The sequence below is a fragment of the Melospiza georgiana genome, chromosome 8 (assembly GCF_028018845.1).
Source record: "Melospiza georgiana isolate bMelGeo1 chromosome 8, bMelGeo1.pri, whole genome shotgun sequence".
Taxonomy (NCBI): domain Eukaryota; kingdom Metazoa; phylum Chordata; class Aves; order Passeriformes; family Passerellidae; genus Melospiza; species Melospiza georgiana.
Genome location: NC_080437.1, coordinates 17,896,173 through 17,909,507, shown reverse-complemented (window position 1 = coordinate 17,909,507; position 13,335 = coordinate 17,896,173). Strand labels below are relative to the sequence as shown.

General features: G+C 36.5%; 1 protein-coding gene across 1 annotated transcript in view; it reads left to right on the top strand.

The window, feature by feature from the left end:
* TM9SF3 (transmembrane 9 superfamily member 3) overlaps positions 1–13,335 on the top strand; it is a 41,163-nt gene that overhangs the window by 12,538 nt on the left and 15,290 nt on the right. The window contains exons 4-9 of the mRNA XM_058028754.1: positions 3,907–4,067; positions 6,243–6,320; positions 7,236–7,367; positions 7,881–8,047; positions 10,413–10,507; positions 12,430–12,560. Coding sequence (XP_057884737.1) covers positions 3,907–4,067; positions 6,243–6,320; positions 7,236–7,367; positions 7,881–8,047; positions 10,413–10,507; positions 12,430–12,560 — 764 coding nt within the window. The remainder of the gene's footprint in view (positions 1–3,906; positions 4,068–6,242; positions 6,321–7,235; positions 7,368–7,880; positions 8,048–10,412; positions 10,508–12,429; positions 12,561–13,335) is intronic.

The following is a 13,335-nucleotide window of genomic DNA, read 5'->3' as shown; positions in this document are numbered from 1 at the left end:
TTTACTTACTCTTTTTACAGTTCTCAGAATTTCTCTTGCTGAGTATTATTTACCTGGGTTTAGAAGTGCTTGTGTCTTGAATAAAAATGTGTGTATCTTTATTGCCATTGTCTCCTAAGGTCTCTGTGTTTTGTTGCTCCCTCATAACCTGTGATCACATACCTAGTAAGGAATTCTCTGCAGATTGAACTTTGCACTGATAGCAATCAACCAAACTCTCCAAGGCCTGATCTCCCTGTTGTAGATATATAAACTGGAAGGAAATGAAAAGCAGCCATAAGCTCTTTGTTGCCTGTGTTCCATGAAGGAGGTAAACCTGCCCAAACTAAACCAAGTCCCACAGCACCTACAGAAACGCAGTTCAAGTCATGCAAGAAAAGTTCTTTGATAGCTGGTATGAATAAGGCTATCCATCATTAATTCATTTTGACTAAGGCTGCTTTTTTTTTTAGCTCTTTCTTACTTTAATATGTTTTAGAAAATATCTGTTGGATGAACATGGCAGAAATATTAACACTTCATTTATTTATTATTTATCTGGTTGTCAGGAAGGTCTGGGTTTGTTTTAATGTGTCTGTTTTTAAGAGATACCATTATAATGCCTGAAGAGAAGTACTTAAGTATTGATTTTGTTCTTTTCGGCTGATTGGTTTATTGTGTGTAATGGCTCTGTAGCCAGGCTTGGAGTAGACCTGAATTATTCTGTGTGACCTTTACTGTACTGCTTGTGCAATTGCTGGTAGGCTTCTTAAAAGCATGCATGAGTGACAGTTGTTGCTACAATATTTTTATGGCTTTGGCCTTTCAGCAAAAGACCAGTGAATTATTTTTCTAAACTAGTGGCAGGTATGTAGGGTTTGAATTGCCCAGGTATGATGGATGCTAAGCTGACTTCTTTGGAATCCTGTGTGGCTAACAAGTCTTGGAGGCTTTCTTTTTTGAAATTTATTTTTCTGGTCATGTTTCGTCATCCAAAATGCCAAAAAACAAACATACCTACTAAATCTACATATGACAAATGTTATGCTCTCAGCTAAAAAATCTAGTTTCCTGTGATTGAGTGTTTTTAATGTTTCCCAGTAGTATGCTTTTTATGCACAAGAAGTCAACTAGAAAACGTGTAGAATATAGGTATTATCATTCTAAGATATTAAGAAGCTGCTTTTGATAGTTTGGAACCAGGATCTCAAGCTGTGCTACATAATGGGGACTCCAGGATCATAAGTATAGGTAATATTGTGTAAGGATATAATCTGACACCAGGTGTGAAGGCAAGTGGTGCTGACAGTTTTGGTCTGTGTCTCCTGCAGGTTAGGTGAAAGTAGCAGGACTGCAGGTAGGTCAATATTAGCCTGACTTATATTCAAAAAATTAAAATGAGTTCTTGGTGGGGAGCTGAGGAAGGAGTGGATGCACCTGAACTAATTAGAAGAGTTTATCTGCAAGTCTGAATTAGTATTTTGGACCTTTGTTTTCCCAGTACAGTGGAGAAAACTGGGAATATAGCTTGTCTGCAATAATTTTGGTTTTCCTGGGTCTCTGTTCAGCAACAGAAATGTTTTGGGCTTTGAGTGCTGCTTAAAACTTAAAGCACTGAAACTTGCTGGTAACTGAACAGTTTTTATTTTAAGTATTTTCTGTTATGAATATGGCATGAATGATGCTGTACACATGCCTCTGCCAGCTTGTGGTGCCTTTGAGTGTGTTGTGTAGACTTGTTTAGTACCACGTACTGTGGTGGCAGGTAGAGACACTGAAGAAAGCAAATATCTTTTGATTGTTGTTTCAGAGCTGTAAGTATTTCTAAATAGTTACTAAATTTCAGTAATTATAATGAAGGAAGATACTTGGGTATGGAAGTAAGATCTGAAGTAGTTATGATGGCATCTCTGAAATACTCTGAATACTGAGAAGGGTTTTTTTGGTTTCATGGGGATAGTGTCCAGAACTGGTTACCCTCAGCTTGCATTAAAAATAGCTTGTGCAGAATGACTTTTTGTTACTGTGTGAAGGCTCTCATCTTGATCCACTTTATTTGGATTACCTATCTTGAGAACCTCACTGGCCAGCATGTATTGAATATACTGTATGATCCAATATCCAGGTTTTTTTCATTGTTGCTTTGCATCTTGTAGCTGGATTAAACCAAAATTTTGTTCCCTAAATGTAGATAGCTGGAATCCTTTTTTAGTGCTACCAAAATAAAGTTCTCTGTGAAGAGTGTAAAAGAAAAGGATTCAGATGGTGCTAATGTTTGCTGAGAATTCTGGGCAACTTCTCTTTAATTCTATTCTTAAAGCAGACCTTTCACTTCCCTGGGCTCCACCAGATGCATTCCTGGCACTCCTCCTGTCTCCTGGCAAACTTTAGTTAAGTTCATCCTTTATGTTCTTTATGATTTTTCACCTTGCTAAGGCTTACACCAGACATATGCACAAACACTAATTCTTAAAATTCACCCTGGAAGTCCTCAAGCCCTGTAAGGACTACTCTATTTTCAGTAGAGACTAGGCATAAATTAACCTTTCTTAACTGCTGATAACTGAAGGTAATGACATCAAACTGCTCTTTGAGGGCTCTGTAAGGTTTACACTGTTTTCTAATCTGAAAAAGGCAACAAGATCTTTCTAAGTGCGTTCAGAAAAAATTATTCCATTTTATGTTTTTTCCTGAATTGCTGTCCCACAGTGGAGAGAGAGACTAGGCTTGATTGTTTCAGGACATTCCCTAGCTATGTGAAGCACTGTGTTAGTTCATTCCTTCAGTGAGTGATTAATCAGAGCGTTCTTTAAGTAGTTTAGAGGTCTATATTGTCGTGGTTCTGGATACTACCATGGGAACAGATGGCATGGCAGGTGCCAGGCTATATGGTGGAGGCACAAACTGGCACGTGTTTTGTGTAGATGGCATATACAAGGCAATCCTGATGGCTGAGCATAGTGAAAAACTTGACAGAAATACCACCTTGAAAATTAAAAAACACAGGTGATGCACAAAGGCCCTTCCTTCATATCCCTGGTGCTTTGTGATACTCTGTTCCATATCCTTCACCTTCTTGTACTCCCATTCCCCTCAGCCGTGTGTATCTTGAGTGCTGCTTTTTTTGTGACTTTCCATTTTGTACATCTTGTATGTGATCTTGGATCTTGACATCAAAGGTGACACTTACAGCCTGGGAACTTGTTGACTGTTAAACTTTTTATTTTCACCCAACATAGCACAGTCTCTGGAATTCTTCTGTGGTAGATGAGACATTTTGCACTAACTTAATGAAAATTAAGAACTTAATCACAGGATGGTTTGAGATGGAAGAGCGCATAAAGCTCATCATGGTACAGCCACAGCTTCTCTTGGGCAACCTGCAACCTCTACCATTCTCACAGTAAAGAATTTCTTCCTGATATAAAACCACATTTTCGGCAAGCATTGGAAACTTGTGTGCAAACAAGAGCAAGAAGCATTTGTTGGGAAGTAAACTAATGGGAATTACAGAGAAAAAGTAAAATTCATAAGAGGAAGAAAAACAAGCAAATAGATAGTTGGAAGATGGGAAATTGTAGAGGTCTTGGCTAAGTTCTGCCAGGAAGAATGAATCTCTAGCTAGTTATTTATCTGGTAAGAATTGCAAATAAAAGTAGAGGCTCTGTTGTTGGGTCTTCTGCAGTGTTTGTAGCTGCAAGCTTTTTCTTTTAATGCCATTACAAAATGCTTCTTTCAGTGACCCATGGATTGAAAGTGGAGTCCAGATATTAGAGTTGAGAAGAAAAGTATATGGTCTTCTGTGGCCTCTTTATTTATGTTGCTTCTTTAGCTGGCAAAACTTTGTAATGCATGTTTTTAAAAAGTAAATGCAAAATATCTGAAAAGCATAGCTATAATACATGTTTGCACTTCTTTTCTATGCAGGGATTGTTGGAGAAGCAGATGAAAATGGAGAAGATTATTACCTTTGGACTTACAAAAAACTTGAAATTGGTTTCAATGGAAATAGAATTGTAGATGTCAATCTGACCAGTGAAGGAAAGGTGAAATTGGTACCAAACACAAAAATCCAGATGTCATATTCAGTAAGTAATTTGGTGATGTCCGTGTAATAAGAAATTCTACATGGTGAAATAACTCAAAAATAGGTACTTGTATACTATAATATGTACTGATATGTTGGGCTGTGTTAGAGGAAGATGCATCTTCACTCCTTCAATTATTCTGTTTTGTTGCTGAAAAACCTTGATAGATTTATTAATAGTGAATGTAAAATTATTATTTTTGAAGTACTCCAAACAAACTGGAGCTTCTGTAATGTGCAGAAAAGTGTTTTAGTGGGAAAGGAAGATACCCTGAAATAATGGAGACTGGAAGTATAGAGGACCCATGAGAAGGTACACATTGTCTTCATGTTTGGACTTATGACCTTTGTATCATGGGTTTGAACTGGATTCTCAGCTAGTATAAGAACCCACTGTAAGCCTTTATACTTTGCAAGCAGTTAATGTCAAAATTTACTTTGTTTTGCTATTCCAGTAGAAATTTCTTATTTATATAACATGATTAATGAGGTTTTAAATTTTTTTAATTTCTTTTTCTGAAGCTCTCTGATATGATATTGAGTTGCTATGATAAAAGGTAATGAATAAACAATGCTTGCTGGTTGAGACAGATGATTTTTTTCAGTTTTCCTCTTTATTTAGTTGATGTTACTTAAATCAAGTGATGGTTCACTTGTCATGTTCAGCACATTTGTATAGTGAAACCATTTTTTAATGCACTGCTTTTCTTCCATACATGGATGTCAGCATAGGATTTTATTTCAGAAAATATTCTTGCCACAGTTACATTTCTTTTGTGCTGAATAAGTTGTATAGTTTGAAGAGCAGATAACTGGATTTTGTATGTGCTTTTTAGTATTACATTTACACTAATTTCCCTATATTTGCTGCAAAATTGATAGTAGAAATTTCAGAATTTGCTATTTCAAATTCTACCATCATTGTGAAGTCCATTTGCTCTAAATTTGAAGTTGGACAGCAACTTAAAAGCTGAGTAGCAGCCAGTAATAAAAATAACATAAGATACTCCCTTAAAAGACTTTTTAGCATGCAAAGCTCAGGACTTCTCTCTCAAATTCTGTTGGCACCGCTGGGCAATTGCTGGGCTGTCCTGTGTGTGGTATTTAATTCACAGATTGTCACTAGTGGATTTGTTCTAAACTGTGCTTCATAGTGGCAGATGCTCAAATGAGAAATGTATCTGCTTGAAACAATTTTGAAAGCTACTAATCTTGAACAAAGTTGTAATTTGAACTGAGGAACATTAATATCAAACCTCAAAGTGAGTAGTGCTGGCATCTTGGGGTTTTTAACATGTCTCAGGACTGTGGTGAGTGATTGGGGTGTTCAATCTACATTTATGTGCTTTCTTCTATACTCAGTAAGAGAACAGCTTTTGGAAGGGATAGTTACTTCTCATGAATTTTAAAATTGGAATGTACAAGGGGGCTACATTTGTATCACCATCACTAAAAATCCTGGTAATTTTTGGCATGCTTTTGAAAAAGATTTTCGGGTAGGCTTGTATTTAGTTTGTAAAATTATTTTGATTTTTAAATGCAGTCTTGCAAAAATTGACAAAAATATTCTGTGCTACCATATTATCACCATGTAGTTCATTAATGCAATTACATTTTCCAAATCAAAAGCAGTCCTCTCTGCAGCTGGTGGAGAACTGACAGCTGTAATATGCTGTTACCCTGTGATAGTCTGTCCATAATCACATACTTTTCCAGTTGGTTTTAGAATAATTTATTGGCAATTGAAGTGTCTAGATTAATAGTAATTACATGTATGTGTGTGTGTATACTTATGTATATATACGTTGTATAGATTCTATAATCGTGGAAAAGATTTGTGGTATTTGACAATTACAAATCTGTATCTTTGGTTAACCTCACAGAGATTAACCCTTAGAGAGAACTGAGCTAGTACACGACTGATTCTTCCTTGTTCTTAAACACAAGCATGTACAAGATTAGATCCATGAGGAGAGGAGGCTGGTGTTCATTCTGTGCCTGACCTGTAGATGCCAGTCTTTAAGAATGTCATTCCATTGTTTTTTGCCAAACCCCATTCATATTGAAGAAGACATCTAAAGTGGATGATTTTTAATATGTGTTCTGAGTTTCTGCATGTGAGTATAGCTAAAAATACTGTAAGGACCTTTTCAAATATAAACATTTCTCTCTTCAGGTGAAATGGAAGAAATCAGATGTGAAGTTTGAAGACCGTTTTGACAAGTATCTTGACCCATCTTTCTTTCAGCACAGAGTATGTATTGTTCACGACAGCCTTACAATACATCCCTTTACAATGGTTGCATTAGTTTAGATGTCATGCAGGTTTTGGATTACATCATTGAATTTTCATATTTTCCAGGTGCTCTGGGACAATAAAGCAGGAAGGTCTGACTGTTGTTTAAGTGGCAGTGTTGCTGCTAAAATAGGATGGCTCTGTTCTTTTGGGGCACTTCAATAAATGTGCAGGCAAGCCTCAAGCTTGCAGAAAATATAGTGTAGTTCAAAAAAATCCTTTCAGGTGACCAGAAACAATGAAACTTCAGGGACAGGACTGTGCAACTATGTTAGCTGAATAAATGCAGTTGGCCATTGGTACACTTCTTTCTGAAGCAAATGCAGAGCAAAAAGCATTAACTAAGCCAGTTATCAGTTGTGGTGCTATCAGTTGTGTTTAAATCTGAGGTTGTAATCTCCTTAAGTGTAGTGTACTGAGCTGTGCTGCTTTCTGAAATTAGGAACTTTGCATTCTGTTTGGAGCTCAGTGAAAACCAGAAGTATATGCTTTTGAGAGCAAAAATAATGCTGCTGCACATTTTCATCCTGTGCAGAGCAGTAATTCCTTTGGATTCTCTACTTGAAACTCTTCCCTAGGAAGGCAGCAGTGCATGGTGTTGCCTTTTGCTTATCAAGGGAGCATGCACAGCCAATTGTTCAAACTTTGCTGCTGCTTAACTAAGTTGTGATAACTTGGTCCTGATCGAGGCTGGCTGATAAAAAGGTTTATGAGTGGTGTTTCACAGGCCAGTTTTAGTGTCACTCTCTGAAAATGTTGTGTTACTTTGCTAGTGCTGACAAGCTGTCCTTATAGGCAACAATTCATCCTTATTGGAACAATTTCAAACACATTTACAGTTCTAAATTTTATGTGTGTGTTTTCTTTTTGTAGATTCACTGGTTTTCAATTTTCAATTCTTTTATGATGGTGATCTTTCTGGTTGGCCTGGTGTCTATGATATTAATGAGAACTTTGCGAAAAGATTATGCAAGATACAGCAAGGAGGAAGAAATGGATGATATGGTAAGACCTGCATATATGCTTTAAAAACTCCTTTTTTAAGGCTTATTGTTTTCCTGTTGTACATTCATTGTGTTAGCAGCTCTGAATGGCTTTCTTCAATTGGACAGAAAATGCCTTTTGTGTGTCTTGGAAGTGTTACTGGTTTTCTTTATAACATGCTTCTAGGTTGCGACCCAAAAATCTCTCTCTAGTCACTGTGTTAATGTTCATATCCAACCTTAGGATTAACTAGGTCCATTCTGACTTTGTAGTAGAAGCCTGATATACTCCTAAGCACCTCAGAGGCTTTAGGGACAGGGAGGGATTCTGGTAGATTCTATTGTGTCATACATTCAGGTAGTAATTTGTTGTCTTCATAAGCATCTGAAAAGTTTTCGATTTCATGCATTTAGAAGACAATACACACTTCACTTGAAGTTGCTTTATTAAATCAGACCTTTTGTTTTTATGTAGCTTGTGTGTTTGTCTTGAATTGTCATGACTAGACTTAAAATTTGTTGTTGTTGTTCCCAGGACAGAGATCTAGGTGATGAGTATGGGTGGAAGCAGGTCCATGGAGATGTGTTTAGACCATCCAGTCATCCTCTAATATTTTCATCGCTTATTGGGTCTGGCTGTCAAATTTTTGCTGTGTCTCTTATAGTTATTATTGTTGCAATGATAGAAGATTTATACACAGAGTAAGTATAATTGTGCCATGTCTTCCATATATAAATGTTTAAGTGAACAAAATAATTACAAAAATTATTGTTCTAAGTGGCCTGAATAAAAGTGTTTGAGAGTCTCTAGTAGTAATCTGCAGATCAGATGTAGTATTAAGAAGTGCTCTTTTAATTTGTAATGAAACTTTGTCCTACTGTTATCACGTTAGTCAGTCTTCTTTGATTTTCTCTTTTAGTGCTTGCTTTTTGAATGATTTATTTTGAAACTAGTTTGTTGTTCTGCAGAATCACTAGTAGATAATATGGGAATTATATGTATTCAAAGGTACATATTTCACTCCTGGTTTCATCCAGAGTGACAAGATGTTATTATATTTCTGGCCCTATTTCCCCACCATGTCCTGTGAAGACTGAAATAAGAGTGTGCTCTGTTGTGAATAGTCCTGTTTTCAGCTAACAAGTCAGTATTAAGTCAGTCTTATCACAAGTCTGCTTGGGAATGAAAATGTAATTCTTTTAGTTCTTTTGAACACATTATGCTCAGCCTGTGTTGATGTAAAATCCCCAGAAAGAGGTCCTGACTGGAAAGAATCAATTAAAAAAAAGAAATAATAGTCAAGTTTAAATTTAACACAGTACTTGTAGTTCACCTGTTTTCTTCCTTTACCTCTTAATTTGATTGAGATTTTTGGGTTACTGGGTGGACTTCATCTGCTTCTGTAGTGATTGTGTTTTGGGTATTGGAGGGAATTATTGGCTTGTGTTTGGGTTTTGGGGGTTTTTTACAAGTGATTTGTTTTAAGCAGTGACTAAACTTTGGTCTCTATCACCTGTAACTTGATTTTAGCAAGTTGTAATGCTTCTAATGTGCCGCTGGAGGGAACACTTGCTTTTCAGTTTAGTGGCCTTTTACCAGTGTGTTTAAAAAGCCACTCTGTAGTACCAGAATCTTGGCATATTTTCATTTTCCATAGGGTGTTATTCCCCTCCTTGTGTCTCATGGTGGTGTTTCTAGACAGGAATGCATACACATTTTAATTGTGCAGCATATCAGCCCTTCAGAGGACAAAAGGAAACCATTTCAGAATGTATGTGCCCTGTAGGTTAGTCATGACACTTGTGAAATGTATCAGAATAGTATTTTTTGAAAAGATGTGTGCATTTAGTCTTTTATTGCAATAGGCCTTTCTGTCAATTTCAAAGTGAATTTAATTCTGGGTGTGTAGTGGAATAATTGACCAAATGTGGTGCAGACAATTGTTATGTTTAGGAAAACAGCACCAAGTCTGGTGTTTTTACTGGTAGTCTGGATTTACACAATGGCAGTGCCGTTTCAGACTGTGCCTGCTCTTGGGGGTTTTGCATGTGTCTCTAAATTGTCTTAAGTTAGGAGAAACTTTTAAAAAACAAATACTGGTAGAACAGTCCTTCAGTGTGTGTGATCAGCAGGTATATTTGCTTTGGTCATGCTGTCATGGAAGCTTAAGTGCTAAAGATTGCTTCTTTGAGTACAGCAGGCATCCAGGAATGGTTCCTCAAAAACCAAAATGGCAGTAACTAGAATCTCTCAGAGCAACTAATTTGAAGGAAGTACAGTAAGTCAGCTGAAAACCTACTGCTATTTGCTGTTGAAGAATAGCAGAGGGATGTGGGGAAACAATTCTATTAATGAATTACATTTATATCTTCCTATTCTTAGATGCGATCTTTTAAAATGTATTTGGAAATGGCTTCTTTGATTTAAAATTATTAGCTTTGCTTGTAAAATTTCAGAAAAATTATGCCAAAATTAGTAGTCCGACGTTTAATGGGGTGACATTTAAAAATTACTAAGCTCTTCTGATTGCGCTACTTAATGCTGATTTGTGACTTCATTATAGTATTTATAGTTTCTAAATCTAATTTTCTGCCAGATGAGCACTTTTCATCTTAAAAGTTAATTTCTGGTGGATGGCAGAAACATTATTCACAATCTTAGTATATTTTTGTTAATACTGGCCTTTTGACATTTTATCTGCAGTTGAATCTTACACTTAATGGATGTCATGTAAATAATTATTTATGCACAAAGTACACATATCCAAATGTCAGGGTATATTTATCAGAGGTGAGAGTCTGTACTCCAGTTAAAATAAAGGCATGTTAGGAAAGACTGTAGTATGTCAAAACTCTCTTTCCCACATTGAATTAGACTTGGCCAAAGCCTTGTGTACAAACAGTTCTCATTCTAACGCAGATTTTACAGTTCAAGCACTTCTAAATATTTGTAGTACATTAAAATATTAAATAACTGCTTCTGCTAAAAATCCAGGGTTTTTTTGCTCTAATCATGTTTGGTTTTGTATGCCATTATGTAATTTACCAAAAACATCCCTTCTTGTAGGAGAGGATCAATGCTTAGTACAGCTATATTTGTTTATGCTGCAACATCACCAGTGAATGGATATTTTGGAGGAAGCCTTTATGCTAGACAAGGAGGTAAATTGTTTTCATGTTTCAGCATTTTCATTGCATTGTTAAATTGAGAAGTTGTTATTTTCTGATTTGCACCAATGTAGAAGAGTCCTCTTGGAGTTAGATGGAATCCATTAGATTCTTAATAAACAGGAAATATTTTGAGTATATTTAACTTTCATATTATTTACTCAGTCAGTACTGGCTATGCTTTCTAAAAAGGTAACTGAAGTCTTAGGTTAATTTAAAAGAGCTAAAGAACTTTTAACAGTTGTGATTTCCAAATTGCTTGTAATACTCTTGTATATAATTTTTGGCTCATGACATCCACAGAGTATAACAGCCTTTCCCTTTTGTGTAACATGTTAAACAGCTCATGTCATCTTCTCCAGTTGACTCCTACATAGTCCTCTTCTTTATGTGCTAGGGGGGTTATGTTAGGCTAACACAAAAAGGACCAATATAGATTATTTACTAGACCATTAATTGCAGATGGAGAGAACTGTTTATATCATCTTTTAAAGAAAGTTGTTCTACTTTCCAGTATTGCTCTGCTTTATACTTAGCAAATCAAAGTAAGCATCAGTGGAGAGCAGAAGCCAAGTAAAATTGACAGAAGATTTGAACAGGCTGTCTTCAAATGCTCTCCACTATGCCTCTGAGTTATGACCAGTTAGATTCTTGCAGTGCACTAGCTTCATCCATTCCCTATGCTGCAATAAAAGAATAATCAGTGTCTATTATCTTCTAGAGTGCTTAAAAAAATAAATCTGGTAAGTTCACAAAAAAAAATTTGTATCTTTTTAGCATGATATACCTGTTAATGTTCAATCTCAACTCTACTTTGAGTTTGGAGGTTGGAAGTTTATTTTCATGTGACTTGTTTATAAACCTAGCAATTTGTACAAAACCAGATCTACTTAGAAAGGGGTTGCTGTGCTATCATGTGTTGTTATCTGTAGTTGAGCCAGATAAGTTTGTTGTTTTTTTTTTTACAGGTAAACATGTATCAAACCATTAAATGCTGATTATGTGGGCACATGGTGAAAATACTTATGATTGCTTGAAAAAATATGCTTTTAAAAATATCTTTTACTTACTGAATATTAATATCACAGTGTATAAATGTAGACCGTTTTTAAGAGCATAGAAAGTACAGGGAATACAGATGGGGGAAATTTTTAAGATGTTGCCCAAAAGGATTTCTTTGATCTCCTCAGGGAGCTCTAAACTTAGTAATAACTGCTAACAGGTGTTCTGTTCCCTTGATGCTTGGAGTTTAGAAATCACTTTCTTTCTACCTTTTCTGTTGTTGAAAATGTCAAGAGTCCAGTTTTCCTGTATGTTAAATGCTGTGGCATTTTGCTTTTTAGCAGGGATAGCCCTTTCCTTAATGCATCCTGAAGGTGTGTCTGTGTTGGCTGGGTCCAGCTTGGACCAGGGCAGCCCCGAGCAGGAGCTGCCTGGAAGCAGCTGCAGTGCTGAGCTCTGCTGGGAGCAGTGCTGAGCTCTCCTGTGCTCCTCAAGCATTGTCTAATGCAGGTGCTGCACAGGGCCAGCTCTGCTATCTCTGTCTCTTCTCATCTGCAGCTACATGCACCCTCAGCTTTCACACCCCAGGTTCTTTGGCCAGCTTAGTCAGCATATGCTGTTCTTCAGCTGAAATGTTCTCATGCTGCATCCCTTTGCTTTTCTCATGCTGTATCCCTTTTCTTCTTTTCACCTGGCCCACTAAATTGATTAATGTGCTGTATCTTGTGAGTGACCAGAGTCAGCCGAAACTTAGTTTGCTCTTAGCTCTTGTATTGATGTAGTATGTTGTTACTTACTTCTTTCACTTTTTTGTGGGAGAAGTAGTCAAACATGTAAATTCTGGAGTGCTTGCTAGTCCTTTTTTTTTAATGTGCTGTATCTTACCAGTCCCATTGAAATGTCCCTTCTTACAGGAAGGCGATGGATAAAGCAGATGTTCATCGGAGCCTTCCTTATTCCAGCAATGGTGTGTGGAACTGCCTTCTTCATCAACTTCATTGCCATCTATTACCATGCTTCAAGAGCTATACCCTTTGCAACCATGGTGAGTTGTTTCATTGGCAAATTTAAATTCCACTGTACACACAGAAAAATGTTATTTTTTTAATAGAAATATATTTGTGAGTCATGTTTTAGAGCTAGCTAATTAGAAGTTTATCATGGGAGGGGGCTTAAGGTGCTTCAAATATAATTAATTTTAATCACAATAGCAACAGCTGATGGATGCCAAAAACAGTCTTATCTCTGCTTAAAGTGACACTTAAAGTGACGTTGCTGATTCTAGTCACCTCCTCATTGGTAGTATTTTCAAAGCATGCCTAAATACCAGCTTTTTACCAGTCAAATTAATTTCTGTAAAACCATTAAATGTAATATAAAGCTAAACAAACTCTTCACTTATTTTTTCTCATTTTCTTCTTCGAGAAATTAGATTAAAATTCTGTCTTTGAATATATTTGTGTTAGTTGGTCAATGTGTCCCAAAGCAATATTGTGTTATTTTTTCTTTCCTGTGCTAGCAGCTATATACAGTATTGTCATAAAAGTTTACAGCATTGATCTTTGATATGTGTAAAGAGACTGTTTTACTGCTAAGCCAGCAGTTATGGTATCCCATTTCTCACTTGTATTCTCATTTGGAGGCCAGGAATGCTGAGGGAAGGCGATTCCACGTGTACTGAAGTTTTTCTTGTGAATCTGTTCAACTGATTTGTATTTTAAGACCGTGGGCATGTGCATGGAAAAGCAAACTGATGTATAAATCTTCAGGGTTCAATTCACCAGGATGTTAGAACTCTCCATACAGAGTGATTTTAATGT